The 18,755-nt window shown below is 45.5% G+C and overlaps 1 protein-coding gene across 1 annotated transcript; it reads left to right on the top strand.

Moving 5' to 3' along the window:
• Positions 1–7,085: 7,085 nt before the first annotated feature.
• LOC132885543 (gastrula zinc finger protein XlCGF7.1-like) lies at positions 7,086–17,166 on the top strand. The gene is made up of 2 exons (XM_060920304.1): positions 7,086–7,259; positions 16,135–17,166. The coding sequence occupies exon 2, from the start codon at positions 16,245–16,247 to the stop codon at positions 17,025–17,027; it is 783 nt and encodes a 260-aa protein (XP_060776287.1). The 5' UTR covers positions 7,086–7,259; positions 16,135–16,244; the 3' UTR covers positions 17,028–17,166.
• Positions 17,167–18,755: the final 1,589 nt, after the last annotated feature.

The raw sequence follows: 18,755 nt of genomic DNA, 5'->3' as shown, positions 1-18,755 counted from the left end.
CCCCACAAGATGTACCATTTTGGAGATGCTTAGACCCAGTCATCGAGCCATCACAATTTAGCCCTCATCAAAGTCGCTCAGATCCTTACACTCGCCCATTTTTCCTGCTTCCAGCTCATCAACTTCAAGAACTGACTGTTCTCTTGCTGCCTAATAAACCCCACCTCTTAACAGGTGCCACTGTAATGAGATAATCAATGTTATTCACTTCACCTGTCCGTGGTCATAATGTTATGGCTGATTGGTATATTTCCTGCATGTTTGTTTGAATAATTAATAAATTAACTGATTATTTTGAGGCCTCTCTGCACTAGTGATACCATTTTAGATCTTGTATTTTCCTGTTAACAGCACATTTTTTACAATAAACAATAGTACTTAACTTGAGTTGTTCAACTCTTGAATTTTTCATTATATTTTCAGAAAATATTTCATTAAATCTTTCTGAATAATTCAGTGACTGTACATTTCATTTGCTTGTGAATGGAATAATTTTTTTTGTATTTTATCACATTTTATTTTGAACTTTTGTCATTAAAGAAATGTATTGGTTAATATTTCAAGTTTCATTTACTTCAGTGTTTATTCTGTCATATAAACAGGTATGTGGTATCAAGTCAAGTCAACTTTATTGTCAAATATGCTATACATGCTCGACATACAGCACAGATGAAATTTCAGAACTCTCAAGCTACCCAAATTGCTCCACCCCTTTTTTGGATTTTTTGGCTTGAAAGCAAAAAGGTAGGATTTACAGATCTGTTAGTGATGTCCCTATTTAACGCAGGACCAGACTGACTATTCAAATTTCATATTGATTATAAAATACTACTATTGACCTTTAAAGCACTGAATGGTCTCGCACCACAGTACCTGAGTGAACTTCTGCTCCTCTATGACCCGCCACACCTACTTAGATCAGAAGGTGCAGGCTATCTGCTGGTACCTCGTATAGTGAAGGCTACATCAGGGGGCGGAGCCTTTTCTTACAAAGCCCCACAGTTATGGAACAGCCTTCCAAGTAGTGTTCGGGAATCAGACACAGTCTCAATGTTTAAGTCTCGGCTAAAAACACATCTGTTTAGTCAAGCCTTGTGTTAATGGTGTTTATGAGGTAAAGGTGTCGATCTGGAGGATCCTCAGACAGAGTGTTTTGGTAAACTGGGATGTATGGATGCTGTCAGTCCCCACTCGCTTGCTCACTCGAGTTTGTTGACAGTGTAGTGGCTGCTGCTTTATGTCCCGGGGCCCCTCATGCCTGTGTTACCTTCTGGCTCTCCCCTTTTAGTTATGCTGTCATAGCTAGTTTTGCCAGAGTCCATACTTGTACTTAGCGCAAAATGTATACTGTACCTACTTATTCAGGTGACATTGGGCATACCTAACAACCTGTGTTTTCTTCCCCCCCCCCCCCCCCCCCCCCATCCAATCTGTCCCTCTGAGTTACATGTGGTCCTGGGATCGAGATGCTGAACCTCATCTGCTCCTCGGACCTGCCTGATCCATCCTGGTGCCCTGTGTCTGGTTGGAGTCTCATCGCATCTCTCCTGTGGAGGACGGCCCCACGTGGACAGTTGAAAGTCACACCTGGAAGACGCTCTGGACTCTTACAGTAATGCTTTTATGGCTGAGGACTACAGTTGACTTGCTAACTTTAGGACTGCAGTTGTCATGAACAGTTTTGCACTCAAGTTTCCATCAATGAAGAGTTTATAACATCAACAAAACTGACTTCATGCTAAAACTGTTAATGTTATAGTCATGTTGTCTGTTGTTGTCCAGGTGAGGATGGGTTCCCTTTTGGGTCTGGTTCCTCTCGAGGTTTTTTCCTCATGTCGTCTGAGGGAGTTTTTCCTTGCCACCGTCGCCACGGACTTGCTCATTGGGGATAGATTAGGGATAAAATTGGCTCATGTCTTGGGTCATTCAGATTCTGTAAAGCTGCTTTGGGACAATGTCTATTGTTAAAAGCGCTATACAAATAAACTTGACTTGACTGACTACCATGAGGGAACAAGATAATCTGGTCATGGTCAGACTGAGGAACATGAGGGAATTAGATCATTAAATGTTGCCCTGTCAAATAAACTGTGATCACTGGAGTGTGTATATATATTTTCACAAAAAATGTCTACGCTCTTGAAGGAAAAGCTGCTGTTCGTACATTTTAGTTAAGCTGAAGATGCTCTAGGAGTTAACATAGATAATTTATTGTTAATTATTGTACATCACATCTGGAACATACATTACCTCAGGCTAGTGAGCAAATACTAATATAAATTATCTCACACTAGCTATACTAACAATACTACTAACAGAAAACACTTCAGACTATTTAATGAATGCTAATGTAAATCACATCAAAATAGTTAGAGAATGCTAACTTATATTTACCTCAAAATAGCAAGCGAATACCAACATAAATTACTTCATACTAGCTCGAGAACACTCATGTAAATAACCTAAGACTAGCTAGAGAATGCCAACATAAATTATCTCAGACTAGATAGTCATGGTGGTGTAGTGGTTAGCGCTGTCGCCTCACAGCAAGAAGGTCCTGGGTTTGAGCCCAGTGGCTGGCGAGGGCCTTTCTGTGTGGAGTTTGCATGTTCTCCCCGTGTCTGTGTGGGTTTCCTCTGGCCCAAGAAGGAACCATTGAACAGAAAAGGCAGCTGCTCCTCAGCCAGATGGATTTTAAGACTGACCTATATCGGTGAGTACACGACCACAGTTTATCCCAAAATAAGTTAGATGAAGCTAGATGCCTTCTGCACGTTCTTAATAAACAGTGGCATCTTTTGAGTCATTTGTAGAGGCTAGCCGCGGATTACAGAGAGACGGTAGATATCTGTGTGATGATTTGGGTTCTTAGTTTATTGACTTTAAGTTGGACCTACTCGGTGTTGCTGGTATGGTAGCTTATGGTCACGCATTAAGGGGGTGTGGAGTTGGCGGACAGAAAAGATGTAGGCAGTGAGTGTAATTTTAACTCTTGTAATGTAATATCTATGTTGGACATGAAAATATTGCATTTTGTTTTCATAAGGGAAGTCATGCTACTGGCATGACTTCCCTTATGAAAACAAAATGCAATATTTGATGCTAGGAGTAACATGATGCTAGGAGTAACAAAGACAGTTTTTTTCAGTTGAGAATGAAAAGACGGAGGCACGATTTACAACTACTTTAAGAGAAACAAATCAGGCTCAGAGCAGATCAGCAGCACTGGCAGCCCTCATCCTGGGACTAGTCAGGAGAGTCAGGCACAATCCAGCCTGCCATCACCACCAGGTTTGAACATATACAGAAGCAGTCACATGTTCACTTCAGTCATTTTAAGTTATGGAAAAAAGTCTAGTTCTGCCACTGGTAGTAGTAGGAACCATTGACCCCCCTGAAATAGTCCTGGCCACCCCCTTGCCCCCCCAAGGAAAAAAGTCTAGTTCCACCACTGCCTCTGGGTGCTCCGGTTTCCCCTACAGTCCAAAGACATGCAGGTTAGGCTAATTGGTGGCTCTAAAGTGAATGTGAGTGTGAATGGTTGTTTGTCTCTGTGTCAGCCCTATGATAACCTGACGACTTGTCCAGGGTATACCCCGCCTCTTGCCTATAATCATAACTTGCCTGTGACCCTGTAGAACAGGATAAGTGGCTACAGATAATGGATGGATGGATGGATAGATAGATAGATAGTTGATGCAGGTGGTGTAGTGGTTAGCACTGTCGCCTCACAGCAAGAAGGTCCTGGGTTCGAGCCCAGCGGCTGATAAGGGTGGAGTTTGCATGTTCTCCTCGTGTCTGTGTGGGTTTCTTCTGGGTGCTCCGGTTTCCCCCACAGTCCAAAGATATGCAGGTTAGGCTAATTGGAAACTCTAAAGTGAATGTGAATGGTTGTTTTGTCTCTGTGTGTCAGCCTTGTGATGACCTGGCGACTTGTCCAGGTTGTACCCTGCCTCTCACCCATACTCAGCTGGGATAGGCTCCAGCTTGCCTGTGACCCTACACAGGATAAGTGGCTACAGATGATGGATGGATAGATAGTCGATGCTAATGTAAATTATCTCACACTAGCTGCAGAATGCTAAGCCAAATCACATCCGAATGGTTAGAGAATGCAAACTTATATATTTACCTCAGACTGGCTCGAGAATTCTAATGTACATTACTTCAGACTAGCTAGTGAATGCTAATGTAAATTTTCTCAGATTATCTACAAATTTTAACACAAATTAAAGCTTCATGTTTTAAATAATCAACTTAGAAAGATTCATCTTATTTAAAAAATAATAATAAAATTAAAGATTAATTGTATAATGAACCAACTTATAAACTATTCAAATTTCATAGTGGTTCATAGAATAAATCGTCAAATAAATCAGCTGTGAATTTGCAACTAAATTTGTTTCTTTTTTATGTCCTTAAAAAAAAGATTAATTAATAACCAGCAAGAACCAGCCATGGTGACCTGTTAAACCGTACCAGCTAAACCATGAAACATTCACAAACATGGACCAAATGCACATAACCAGGCTGATTATTGATTTTTACTGATCCCGAAATGTCAATCAGGAGTTTTCCTCATTGCTTTTATAGTAGCACCAATGTTACCTCCTTTTATTTGAAATGTGTTTTCAGGTGTGTGGGCCTCACTGAGTGTTCACTAATATTCAGACTGTGTGGAAACCCTGAGAACTTGTTACCCTTATTTCTGAGAGTGTGAGGGTGGCACAGATAAGTGCTTTTAGCAGCATTATTTTCATTGTACGTCCATTTTAAGTCAACATTTTAAAAACGTGTGATATTGTTTATTTTTCATTTATTTTGATTTCCCTTTATGACGGCGAGTTGGCCGAGTGGTTAGTGTGTCTGCTTCTCGGTCGGGTCATACCAAAGACCATCATAAAAATAGCACCGACTGCCGTCTGGCAAAGCATGCTGCAATCCAGATGTGAGTGGGGAGTCAAAGGCCGAATCCCATTTCACCCCTTGGACCAACCCCTTGGCCCTTCCCCTCCATTTTGCACGTTCACGTGAAGGGGTAGGGGTATCCCAATCCCAGTTAACGCGGAGGGGTAGGGGAAGGGGTAGGGCTTCTGTACCCCTCCAAACGGAGATTTTCCTGGAGCTGACTCCGAACGAAGGGGTTTGAGTGATTTCCCACAATGCCATGCGGATTTCAGCGAGATTTCATGCGGATTTCAGAAAGATGGCGGTTCCCGCGGCGAAAGATTGTCATAAATGTATTTTCTCCATTATTTACGTGTTTTAAGTTGTTATCCAGAGGAAACACGCCACTTGATTCGCTTTCGAGCTGAGAATGAGCAGCGATTTCTGAAATCCAAGCTGCTGCTAAAAAGCTTTGGGAGTGAGTATTGTTTTCGGTTGCTTGACTGCGTACGTTTTGTTCTGTTATTCTCGCTTTTATTGTTTACATGAGTGTTCTGACACCTCATTCTGTCGGATGTGGTGCACGAAGCGCCAAAGATATCCCATTCAGTGGTGTTAGTTAACAAATCACACCCTGCCAGCAGAGATTTCTGGCTCTGACTGTAGCGGCTGGTCGCAGCCAATGACGCATTTGGTCGCGTTTTGCTAACGTAAACGCTGACGGAGGTACGCGATGACGTATGCGATCGTTGAAGGGCTATCCCAATACGTAGGGGTTGAATTTCAAGCCCTATCCCTTGTAGCTCAGTTTCAAGGGGAAGGGCCAAGGGGAAGGGGGAAGGGTAGAAATTAGAATTGGGATTGGGCCAAACTCATGCGGTAACCGGAAGACCCGCCCCCCACTGTAACCCTGGCGATGGAACAGGCGAGAGGCCGAAGGCTACAGACGGTGTCGGAAGGACTTGAGAGACTTGATGCTCTGGTGTGATGAGTGTAAAGCTCCAATAGGGGTCGCTGTGGGCGTCTCGGTTGCGTTCCACCCACTGAGCTATGCATAAAATCTGGAGAGCTCATAGACTCGTCAGAGTGAAACCATCTGGCCGCCATCTTACCACTCATCTTAGTTGGTTTGTGTTAAAAGTGTCGTATCCGATCAAATTCGCCCCAAGAAAAGTATCTCCTGACTTTTTTCCCTTTCATTACCTCCTCTTATTTTCTCCACTTTACCCCCCATTCCTTACAGATCTTTATAGCACTCCCCTTGACGGTTATTGTGGGCGGCACGGTGGTGTAGTGGTTAGCGCTGTCGCCTCACAGCAAGAAGGTTCCGGGTTTGAACCAAGCAGCCGGCGAGGGCCTTTCTGTGTGGAGTTTGCATGTTCTCCCCGTGTCTGCGCGGGTTTCCTCCGGGTGCTCCGGTTTCCCCCACAGTCCAAAGACATGCAGTTAGGTTAACGTGGGGCGGCCTTGGGCTGAGGTGCCCTTGAGCGAGGTACCGAACCCCTGACTGCTCCCCGGGCGCTCTGGTGTGGCTGCCCACTGCTCTGTGTGTGTGTTCACTGCTTCAGATGGGTTAAATGCAGAGGATGAATTTTACTGTGCTTGAAGTGTGCATGTGACAAATAATAAAGGTTTCTTCTTGTTTTTTTCACATAATTCATTGTCACAATATTCATGCAGCTTGCAGCCAATAAATACTGTGAGAATGAAGTGAAAATGGCAAATACCATGAGAAAATAATCCTGTTTCAACAACTGTCCAAAAGAGAAACGAAGTATTCAGCCTTTGTGCTGGTATAATTAATAGATAGATAGGAAGAAGAAATATACTACAGAGAAAGATACACTGTATAAGAGAAAAACTGAAATAATCTCCTTAAAAATATTTATATTAGTAAAAGAGCCGTTCAAAAAATGATCAGAGACTGACTGGAAAAGGGAAACGACAATAACAGTGCAGGGGAGCGCCATAAAGATCTGTAAGGAATGGGGGGTAAAGTGGAGAAAATAAGAGGAGGTAATGAAAGGGAAAAAAGTCAGGAGATACTTTTCTTGGGGCGAATTTGATCGGACACGACACTTTACCACACGAACCAAATACACGCGATGGGAGTGGTAAGATGGCGGCCAGATGGCTTCACTCTGACGAGCCTCTGAACTGTCCAGATTTCATCCAGAGCTCAGGATCCGCCACACATTGAGAGAAATAGAAGAAGCGGTGCGGCAGTTTTGCTGATTGATGAGCTGAGCTCTCCGACTCTACTAATCATCTTTCCATTAAACTCTTTCTGACAGGGTTTTACCCCCACAGTTCCATCTGATCCGTTGTGGGGGATTTGAGGTGGTTAACTGCGTTCTGCTGGAAACATCAAGGTAAGTTCAACTCGGCTAACAGTGGCTCAGTCCCAAATGGGATTCTACTTCCTATGCTAGCGCACTACACAGGATATAAACTAGTGCCGTTTACACGCTCTGTAGCGCACTACACAGGATATAAACTAGTGCCCTTTACACACTCTGTAGCGCACTACACAGGATATAAACTAGTGCCGTTTACACACTCTGTAGCGCACTACACAGGATATAAACTAGTGCCCTTTACACACACTGTAGCGCACTACACAGGATATAAACTAGTGCCCTTTACACACTCTATAGCGCACTACACAGGATATAAACTAGTGCCGTTTACACACTCTGTAGCGCACTACACAGGATATAAACTAGTGCCCTTTACACACTCTATAGCGCACTACACAGGATATAAACTAGTGCCGTTTACACACTCTGTAGCGCACTACACAGGATATAAACTAGTGCCCTTTACACACTCTGTAGCGCACTACACAGGATATAAACTAGTGCCCTTTACACGCTCTGTAGCGCACTACACAGGATATAAACTAGCGCCCTTTACACACTCTGTAGCGCACTACACAGGATATAAACTAGTGCCCTTTACACACTCTGTAGCGCACTACACAGGATATAAACTAGTGCCGTTTACACACTCTGTAGCACACTACACAGGATATAAACTAGTGCCCTTTACACACTCTGTAGCGCACTACACAGGATATAAACTAGTGCCCTTTACACACTCTGTAGCGCACTACACAGGATATAAACTAGTGCCCTTTACACACTCTGTAGCGCACTACACAGGATATAAACTAGTGCCCTTTACACACTCTGTAGCGCACTACACAGGATATAAACTAGTGCCCTTTACACGCTCTGTAGCGCACTACACGGGATATAAACTAGCGCCGTTTACACGCTCTGTAGCGCACTACACGGGATATAAACTAGCGCCGTTTACACGCTCTGTAGCGCACTACACAGGATATAAACTAGTGCCCTTTACACACTCTGTAGCGCACTACACGGGATATAAACTAGTGCCCTTTACACGCTCTGTAGCGCACTACACGGGATATAAACTAGCGCCGTTTACACGCTCTGTAGCGCACTACACGGGATATAAACTAGCGCCGTTTACACGCTCTGTAGCGCACTACACGGGATATAAACTAGCGCCGTTTACACGCTCTGTAGCGCACTACACGGGATATAAACTAGCGCCGTTTACACGCTCTGTAGCGCACTACACGGGATATAAACTAGCGCCGTTTACACGCTCTGTAGCGCACTACACGGGATATAAACTAGCGCCCTTTACACACTCTGTAGCGCACTACACGGGATATAAACTAGTGCCCTTTACACGCTCTGTAGCGCACTACACGGGATATAAACTAGCGCCGTTTACACGCTCTGTAGCGCACTACACGGGATATAAACTAGCGCCGTTTACACGCTCTGTAGCGCACTACACGGGATATAAACTAGCGCCGTTTACACGCTCTGTAGCGCACTACACGGGATATAAACTAGCGCCGTTTACACGCTCTGTAGCGCACTACACGGGATATAAACTAGCGCCGTTTACACGCTCTGTAGCGCACTACACGGGATATAAACTAGCGCCGTTTACACGCTCTGTAGCGCACTACACGGGATATAAACTAGCGCCGTTTACACGCTCTGTAGCGCACTACACGGGATATAAACTAGCGCCGTTTACACGCTCTGTAGCGCACTACACGGGATATAAACTAGCGCCGTTTACACGCTCTGTAGCGCACTACACGGGATATAAACTAGCGCCGTTTACACGCTCTGTAGCGCACTACACGGGATATAAACTAGCGCCGTTTACACGCTCTGTAGCGCACTACACGGGATATAAACTAGCGCCGTTTACACGCTCTGTAGCGCACTACACGGGATATAAACTAGCGCCGTTTACACGCTCTGTAGCGCACTACACGGGATATAAACTAGCGCCGTTTACACGCTCTGTAGCGCACTACACGGGATATAAACTAGCGCCGTTTACACGCTCTGTAGCGCACTACACGGGATATAAACTAGCGCCGTTTACACGCTCTGTTGCGCACTACACGGGATATAAACTAGCGCCGTTTACACGCTCTGTAGCGCACTACACGGGATATAAACTAGCGCCGTTTACACGCTCTGTAGCGCACTACACGGGATATAAACTAGCGCCGTTTACACGCTCTGTAGCGCACTACATGTGTGTATCTGCTCGACATTCAGCCCAGTGAGACACTGCAGCGTGTGCAGTTAATGATTGATTTAATTCGACATTTATGTCCAGTGATATTTTTCTTTTAAACGTTGCACTGTGATTTGATTAACAGGTGCCTCATTAGACAAACATTCAAAAATTTCCTTTAAAAGGTTCAATAGTCGATTTTTTTTTTCTTGTACGTTTGTAAAAATCATCTGGAAAATCTGTAGAATACATTTTAAGGGAAGCCTTGGTTAGAGAAGCAGCTTTGGGATCAAAAGGTTGCCGGTTCGATTCCCTGGTCCAGCAGGAAAAGCTGAAGTGACCTTGAGCAAGGCACCAAACTCCCAACTGCTCCCCAGGCTGCTCTGGGTGTATTGTATGTCGCTCTGGATAAGAGCATCTGCTAAATGCCTGGAATATAATAAGGCCAAAAGTATGTGCACCCTGACCATCACACCTGTATATCCTTGTTGAACGTTTCATTGCAGATTTATTCTCCTTTCCTGTTATAATAAGCGCCACTCTTCTCTTTGGCTTTCCACTAGATTTTGGGGTGTGGCTGTGGGGATTTGTGTTCATTCAGTTCAGCTATTCAGATCTCTTGAATCTGGCGCTGTGTGAGACGGCTGCCTCTCCAGTAGCTCTGTAGTTTTAGCTTTTTAAAGCTCCTTTTTTTTCCTACTTTTTTACTTTTCTGCTCTTCTTACGAAGACATAGTGTGTTTTTCTTCATATCCCATGGATATTTTTAACTTTAACATGCAACCAGGAGCCAGTTTTCTCGCTTATTCGAGAGAGGAGCTGCTGGCCCTGAAAACAATGGGACGAGCCGGGATACGACACCCCATCCCGGCGGAGCAGAGGAGGAAACCCAGGGGCTGCAAAGCCAGGGCTAAGCTAAATGCTAGGCTAGCAGACAACCGGCGGCGCTACAAACCATCCATTCCCTCCGTTATCATGGGGAATGTGAACTCGCTGCCGAATAAGGTCGACAAGCTATCCGCACTGAACAACCAGCAGATTTACCATGAGAGCAGCTTATTTATCTTTACGGAGACATGGCTAACCCACCTCGTACCGGATGCTAATGTGGACCTGCGGGGATTCACTGCTATGAGAGCCGACAGAGACGCTAAAGCATGCGGGAAAAGCAAAGGTGGGGGACTCATCATTTACATGAACAACCACTGGTGTAACCCGGCACATTTCTCCGTAAAGACAGTCTTGCCTGGACTTGGAGCTGCTAGCCATTAGCCTGCAGCCATATTATCTGCCGAGGGAGTTCAGTCACGTGATCACCATCTGTGTTTACATCCCTCCGAGGGCAGATGTAGCCGTTGCATGTGAGAGGATTCACTCTGTCACAGCAAGGCTGCAGGCACAGCACCCTGAGGCATTTATCATCATTTCTGGGGACTTTAATCATGCTGCTTTTTACCAGGTTGTGGACTGTCCAACAAGGAACAACAGGACAATTGACTTGCTGTATGCTAATGTGAGGGATGCATACAAAGTCACACCCCTCCCCCCACTAGGGAAGTCTGACCACAACCTGGTTTGTCTACAACTGAAGTACACCCCCCTGGTCCAAAGGCAGCCTGCAACAACTAGCTCCATCAGGAGGTGGTCCCCTGAAATGGAAGATGCCCTCAGATACTGCTATGACACCACGGACTGGGATGTGCTGCTTAGCCCACACTGTGAGGACATAGAGGGGCTGACACACTGTCTGACGGATTGCCTCAACTTCTGTGCAGATGTGGTTTCACCCGCTAAGATTGTACAGTGTTACCCTGATGACAAGCCATGGGTAACACAGGAAGTCAAAGCTGTCCTCAACAGGAAGAAGGCCACCTTCAGGAGCAGGGACAGGGAGGCAACGAAAGCAGTACAGCAGGAGGTGAAACGCTGTGTGAGGGAAGCTAAGGACAGCTACAGGAGAAAGGTGGAGCAGAAGCTGAAGGAGAACAGCATGAGGGAGATCTGGGAAGGTGTGAAAAACCATCACAGGCCACAACACAAAGACCAGAGTCGTTGGGGGGGACAGTGGAGGAGAGGGCGAACGAGTTGAATGACTTCTTCAACCGGTTCAACCAGCCCACGTCCCCCCCCACCCTTCTCCTCACTGCAGCCATCTTTCCTTCCCTCAACACACCTCCCCCAGTCATCGCAGCAGCCCCCTTCTCCTCCTCCCCCACCTCACCACAGACTCCTCCATGCATCACTGCAGACCAGGTCAGAGGTCAACTGAGGAAGCTTCACCCCAGGAAAGCAGCAGGCCCGGACAAGGTGTGTCCCCAACTACTGAAGATCTGCGCTGCTGAATTGTATGAACCACTCCAACGCATCTTCAACCTCAGCCCGCAGCTGGGGAGAGTGCCAACCCTCTGGAAGACATCATGCATCATTCCAGTTCCTAAGAAGAACCGGCCCAGCGAGCTGAATAACTTCCGACCGGTGGCACTCACTTCACATCTGATGAAGACGTTGGAGCAGCTCTTCCTCAGCCTCCTCAGACCCCAGGTGCAACACACCCAGGACTGTCTGCAGTTTGCATACCGGGCAGGTGTTGGTGTGGAAGACGCCATCCTCTACCTGCTACACCAAGCCCACTCGCATCTGGATAAGGGAAATGGCACAGTGAGGATCCTCTTCTTGGACTTCTCGAGTGCCTTCAATACTATCCAGCCCCTTATGCTTCAGGACAGACTGAACAGGATGCGAGTGGACCCATGCCTGGTCACCTGGATCTCCAGCTACCTCACCAACAGGCCGTAGTACGTCAGGCTGAAGGACATCACGTCTGACACTGTGATTAGCAGCACCAGAGCACCCCAGGGCAATGTGCTGGCCCCTCTTCTCTTCACCCTGTACACTGCGGACTTCTGCTACAACTTGGAGTTGTATCACATTCAGAAGTTCACCGATGATGCAGCCATCGTGGGGTGTATCAGGGATGACGGAGAGGAGGATTACAGGAGCCTGGTGAGAGACTTTGCCGTTTGGTGCAACAGGAACCATCTGCAGCTCAACACCTTGAAGACCAAGGAGCTGGTCATTGACTTTGGGAGGTCCAGACCAAGGTCACGACCAGTTCTGATCGAGGGAGTTGAGGTGGAGGCTGTGGATTCCTACAAGTACCTCGGGCTGTGGCTGGACAGCAAGCTGGACTGGACTTGCAACACCAACCACCTGTACAGGAAGGGACAGAGCAGGCTGTACTTCCTTAGGAGGCTGCGGTCCTTTAACATCTGCAGGAAACTCCTGTGGATGTTCTATCAGTCCGTGGTCACCAGTGTTCCGTTTTACACCGTGGTGTGCTGGGGAGGCAGCACATCCAAGAAGGGCACATCCAGGCTGGACAAACTGATCAGTCGGGCCGTCTCTGTGGTCAGTATGAAGCTGGACTTTCTGGTGATGGTGGCAGAGAAGAGGTCTATGGACAAACTACTGAACATCATGGACGACGCCAGTCACCCTCTGCACACCGTCATCAGCAACCAGAGGAGCCTGTTCAGTGACCGAATGCTCCTTCCCAAGTGCAGGACTAACAGACTTAAACTCCTTTGTCCTTCACGCCATCAGACTGTACAACTCCTCTCTGTACAACCCATGAATGCAACGTAAATCCACCTTCTGTCATGTTGCTGCACCCACCAGCAACACATCTGCGTGGCATGGCGATAAATTAGCTCAAAATGGAGGATCGGAGTTGCAGTCAGCTCTGTGTTTTAGTATAGCGGAAATGGCGATGAGACCAATAGCCTTCCTGCGGTGACATCACAGATGTCAAGGTCATTCACTCGGGCCACTACCTATATGAATAATTTTAATCATAAAAATTACTATATTAGATTTATTGTTAACGCTTAAAACTATTCCTGTGCCATTCTTGAGGTCTCAAAGCATTTATAAACAAAAAGTGAGGCCATGGTTCTGCGTATCTCCTTTAAGCTCATGAGTACTAATTGCCGTGCACCTGTTCCTGATCAGAGCACAGTCATAGTGTGTGCTTATCAGGACTCTGAGAACACACAGACTTTGTGAAGTATACATGCTGTACCAAGTGTCACTGTATTGCCCTTCTGGTTTTGATTTTGTTTTGTAGATTTGGATTCTGCCTTTTGTTCTTGCCTTGGCTATTCTGTCTGTATCTCGCATGACCCTCGCCTGTTGCTTCACTCTGCTTTCACGTTATGTTTTGGATCTGTTTGGCTGCCTGTTTTGTAAATAAACACACTTTCTGCAGTTACATCTGTCCATCTGCCTCCTTTACAGGACATATAGAAAAAACCGACTTGTTTCCTTTACTTTGTAAATATGTAAGTGAATTAAACATAAATATAAATTAAACACAGTTGGTCTTGTTTTACATAAGAGTGCGTGAGTGGTGTGACAAGTGAGTCCATTTCAGTATTATAAATGTTTTGGTACAATGAACTACTTGGACTTCCCCAAGGAGTTTTCTCCTCGTGAGGTTGCAGTGTATACAGTTAGGAAAGAAACAAGCATATATTTAAAGAGTGTGAGTACAAACGGGAAGTGTGTTAATGTGACGCATTGGGAGTGTGAGTGAGTTCAGAGTCAGTGGGGTCTCTGACCTTGTTGATGAGGCAGCTGCAGTGCAGAAAAAGTTGACCTTTGTGGCATGAGGTTTTGGTTCTAATGGATTGCGACCTCCTACCAGAGAGGAGTGACTCAAAAAATTTGTGTCTGGGGTAGGAGGGGTCACCTACAATCCTTTCTGCCCTCCTCAGGGTCCTGGACTCGTACAGGTCCTGGAGAGATGAAAGATTGCATCCGATCACCTCCTCAGCAGAGTGGATGATATGTTGCGGTCTGCCCTTGTCCCTGGCAGTGGCAGCAGTGTACCAGTCAGTGATGGAGGAGATGAGGATGGACTCGATGATGGTGCACTTTTACACTACCATCATTGTCTTTGGCAGGTTGAACTTCTTCAGTTGCTGCAGGAAGAACATCCTCTGCTGTGCTTTCTTGGTGAGAGAGCAGATATTCATCTCCCACTTAAGGTTCTGGGTGATTATAGTGCCCAGGAAGTGGAAATACACCCTCCTCCATCACCCCGTTTGACTCCTCAGTGACCTCTGTGGAGTATCAGAGCTCCTCCTGAAGTCTACAATCATCTCCACTGTGTTTAGAGCATTGAACTCCTCCAAGTTGTTCTGCCTGCACTAGGACACCAGATGGTCAATCTCCCACCTGTAGACAGGCTCCTCCTCATTGGAGATGAGTCCAGTGAAGGGTGGTGTCATCTGCAAACCTCAGGAACTTAACAGACTGATGCTTGGAGGTGCAGCTGTTGGTGTACAGGGAGAAGAGCAGATGAAAAAGGATGCAACCGTGGGGGGGATCCGGTGCTGATGCGTGTTCCCAGCTTCATGTGCTGCTTCCTGTCAGAGTCAGTGATCCACCTGCAGTTGGAGTCAGGCATGCTCAGTTGGGACAGCTGGGATGATGGTGTTGAAAGCGGGACTGAAATCCACAAACAGGATCTTTGTGTAGGTTCCTGGGGAGTCCAGGTGCTGGAAGATGAAATGGAGAGCCATGTTGACAGCATTGTCTACAAACCTGTTGGTTCTGTAGGCAAACTGCAAGGGGTCCAGGAGTGGGTCAGTGATGTATTTGAGATGAGAAAGCACAAGGTGCTCAAATTACTTTATTACTACAGAGGTCAGAGTGATGGGTCTGTCGTCTTGTGATCATTGGGTTTTTTGGGGACGGGGATAATGGTGGAGATAATGGAGATAACGTGTTAAAGATGTCTGTGAACACCAGAGACAGCTGGTCAGCACAGTGATTCAGGGTGGATGGAATTAATGGCATTTAGCAGACACTCAGAGTGACATACAACATACCCAGAGCAGCTTGGAGAACAATTTGGGGTTTGGTGCCTGGCTTAAGGGCACTTCAACCATTCCTGCTGGTCCAGGGAATCAAACTGGCGACCTCTGGGGCCCAAAGCTGCTTTTCTAACCATTAGGCCATGGCTTCCCCAGACAGAGTCTGCCGGGTCAGGATCTACTGCTTTGAAGGGGTTCAGCATCTTGAAGGGCCTGTTAACGTGTCTCTCCAGAATGGAGGGAGTTGTGGCTGTGGTGGGGGGCCTCTAAATTGTGAAGTTTCAAGAGGCCCCAGCTGCAGTTGAGGTGGGGGTGGTGAACAGGTGTGGGGTCATGAGGGATGATGTCAGGACAGTCCCATTATCTTGGGACAATGCTGCAATGTTACAGCAAACGGAGACATTCAATACAATTGTGTGTGCTTCAGACTTTGTTGTAACAGTTTGGGGAAGACCCACATCTGGGTGTGATAGTCAGGGGTGCACATATTTTTGATGATATAGTGAGGAAGATGCACAAAATAAAATACACTGAGCAGGGACGCGAACCTCCATTCTCCAAGTGAAGGCTCTGTGCTTTAACCATTACACCATTTTAACATGTGTATTCGAGTATACTTGTGCCTCCTCCATCATCTGAAAATTCCCTCCAGAACAAACCAGGTGGTTTCCAGTGAGGAAGGGTGTATTTTAGCATTTCATTTTATAAAATTAGGCAAAATAGTTTTTGTTATTAAAAATATTAATTGTTGCCCATTTCCCCTTTTGTTTTTTTTTTTGCTCCAGATGTGAGTGGTGTCTTGTTTTGCAAGTCTTCTCCTGTTGTCTTCTTTCCTACCCATCCTAAATTTACCACTGCTGGAACATAAAGAGGTCCAACGAGCGTGAAGTTAGACATGATTAAACGTGAGAATCTGCGACCTCCAGACAACTCCATTAGTCACCGAAGTTCATCTATCACTCGTGGACCAGTGCAGAAAGAAACTCACCAGTGCTCTCAGTGTGGGAAGAGTTTCACTCAAAAGTGTTATCTCCGACAACACCAGCGAAGTCACACAGGAGAGAAGCCGTATCGATGCTCACTGTGTGGTAATAGTTTTGCTTTCGTCTGTAATCTCCAGCGGCACCAGCGCATTCACACAGGAGAGAAGCCACACCAGTGTTCTCACTGTAAAAAGAGTTTTACTGAGAGTGGCAGTCTCCACAAACACCAGCGAACTCATACAGGAGCAAAGCCCCATCAGTGTTTGGAGTGTGGGAAGAGTTTTACACAAAGGAGTAATTACCAACAACACCTGCGCATTCACACAGGAGATAAACCACATCACTGTACAGAGTGCAGAAAGAGTTTTAGACAAAAGACTTCTCTCCAGGTACACCAGCGCATTCACACTGGAGAAAAGCCCTATTACTGTACTGAGTGTGGAAAACATTTTACTCGGCAGAGTGATCTCCTGAGACACCAGCGTGTTCACACTGGGGAGAAGCCGTATCAGTGCTCACAGTGTGAGAAGAGTTTTAGTGACCATGGTAATCTCCGACAACACCAGCGCATTCACACTGGGGAGAAGCCGTATCGGTGTTTGGAGTGTGGGATGAGCTTTAGTAAAAATAGAAATTTTCAGCGACACAAGCACATGAACACAGCTGAGAAGGAGGACATGCTACTAGTCCTCTGAGGAAGTGTTGGACTTTATTTATTCAAACGGCTTATTTTGGGTCAAATCAAGATGATTTAACCACTTTTATACTGTATAAACAACCCCGATTCCAAAAAAGTTGGGACAAAGTACAAATTGTAAATAAAAATGGAATGCAATAATTTACAAATCTCAAAAACTGATATTGTATTCACAATAGAACGTAGACAACATATCAAATGTTGAAAGTGAGACATTTTGAAATTTCATGCCAAATATTGGTTCATTTGAAATTTCATGACAGCAACACATCTCAAAAAAGTTGGGACAGGGGCAATAAGAGGCTGGAAAAGTTAAAGGTACAAAAAAGGAACAGCTGGAGGACCAAATTGCAACTCATTAGGTCAATTGGCAATAGGTCATTAACATGACTGGGTATAAAAAGAGCATCTTGGAGTGGCAGCGGCTCTCAGAAGTAAAGATGGGAAGAGGATCACCAATCCCCCTAATTCTGCGCCGACAAATAGTGGAGCAATATCAGAAAGGAGTTTGACAGTGTAAAATTGCAAAGAGTTTGAACATATCATCTACAGTGCATAATATCATCAAAAGATTCAGAGAATCTGGAAGAATCTCTGTGCGTAAGGGTCAAGGCCGGAAAACCATACTGGGTGTCCGTGATCTTCGGGCCCTTAGACGGCACTGCATCACATACAGGCATGCTTCTGTATTGGAAATCACAAAATGGGCTCAGGAATATTTCCAGAGAACATTATTTGTGAACACAATTCACCGTGCCATCCGCCGTTGCCAGCTAAAACCCTATAGTTCAAAGAAGAAGCCGTATCTAAACATGATCCAGAAGCGCAGACGTCTTCTCTGGGCCAAAGCTCATTTAAAATGGACTGTGGCAAAGTGGAAAACTGTTCTGTGGTCAGACGAATCAAGATTTGAAGTTCTTTATGGAAATCAGGGACGCCGTGTCATTCGGACTAAAGAGGAGAAGGACGACCCAAGTTGTTATCAGCGCTCAGTTCAGAAGCCTGCATCTCTGATGGTATGAGGTTGCATTAGTGCGTGTGGCATGGGCAGCTTACACATCTGGAAAGACACCATCAATGCTGAAAGGTATATCCAGGTTCTAGAACAACATATGCTCCCATCCAGACGACGTCTCTTTCAGGGAAGACCTTGCATTTTCCAACATGACAATGCCAAACCACATACTGCATCAATTACAGCATCATGGCTGCGTAGAAGAAGGGTCCGGGTACTGAACTGGCCAGCCTGCAGTCCAGATCTTTCACCCATAGAAAACATTTGGCGCATCATAAAACGGAAGAGACGACAAAAAAGACCTAAGACAGTTGAGCAACTAGAATCCTACATTAGACAAGAATGGGTTAACATTCCTATCCCTAAACTTGAGCAACTTGTCTCCTCAGCCCCCAGACGTTTACAGACTGTTGTAAAGAGAAAAGGGGATGTCTCACAGTGGGAAACATGGCCTTGTCCCAACTTTTTTGAGATGTGTTGTTGTCATGAAATTTAAAATCACCTAATTTTTCTCTTTAAATGATACATTTTCTCAGTTTAAACATTTGATATGTCATCTATGTTCTATTCTGAATAAAATATGGAATTTTGAAACTTCCATATCATTGCATTCTGTTTTTATTTACAATTTGTACTTTGTCCCAACTTTTTTGGAATCGGGGTTGTAATATAAAATTCTCCAATTGGTGGAGAGTTTTACATATTGTAAAA

This window comes from Neoarius graeffei, chromosome 4, assembly GCF_027579695.1.
Source record: "Neoarius graeffei isolate fNeoGra1 chromosome 4, fNeoGra1.pri, whole genome shotgun sequence".
Taxonomy (NCBI): Eukaryota; Metazoa; Chordata; class Actinopteri; order Siluriformes; family Ariidae; genus Neoarius; species Neoarius graeffei.
The sequence above is the reverse complement of the archived record's forward strand: the minus strand, read 5'-3'. Positions and strand labels throughout refer to the sequence as shown.

Coding starts and splice junctions, on each gene's coding strand:
- LOC132885543 (XM_060920304.1), top strand. CDS start 16,245: ATGATTAAACGTGAGAATCTGCGACCTCCAGACAACTCCATTAGTCAC.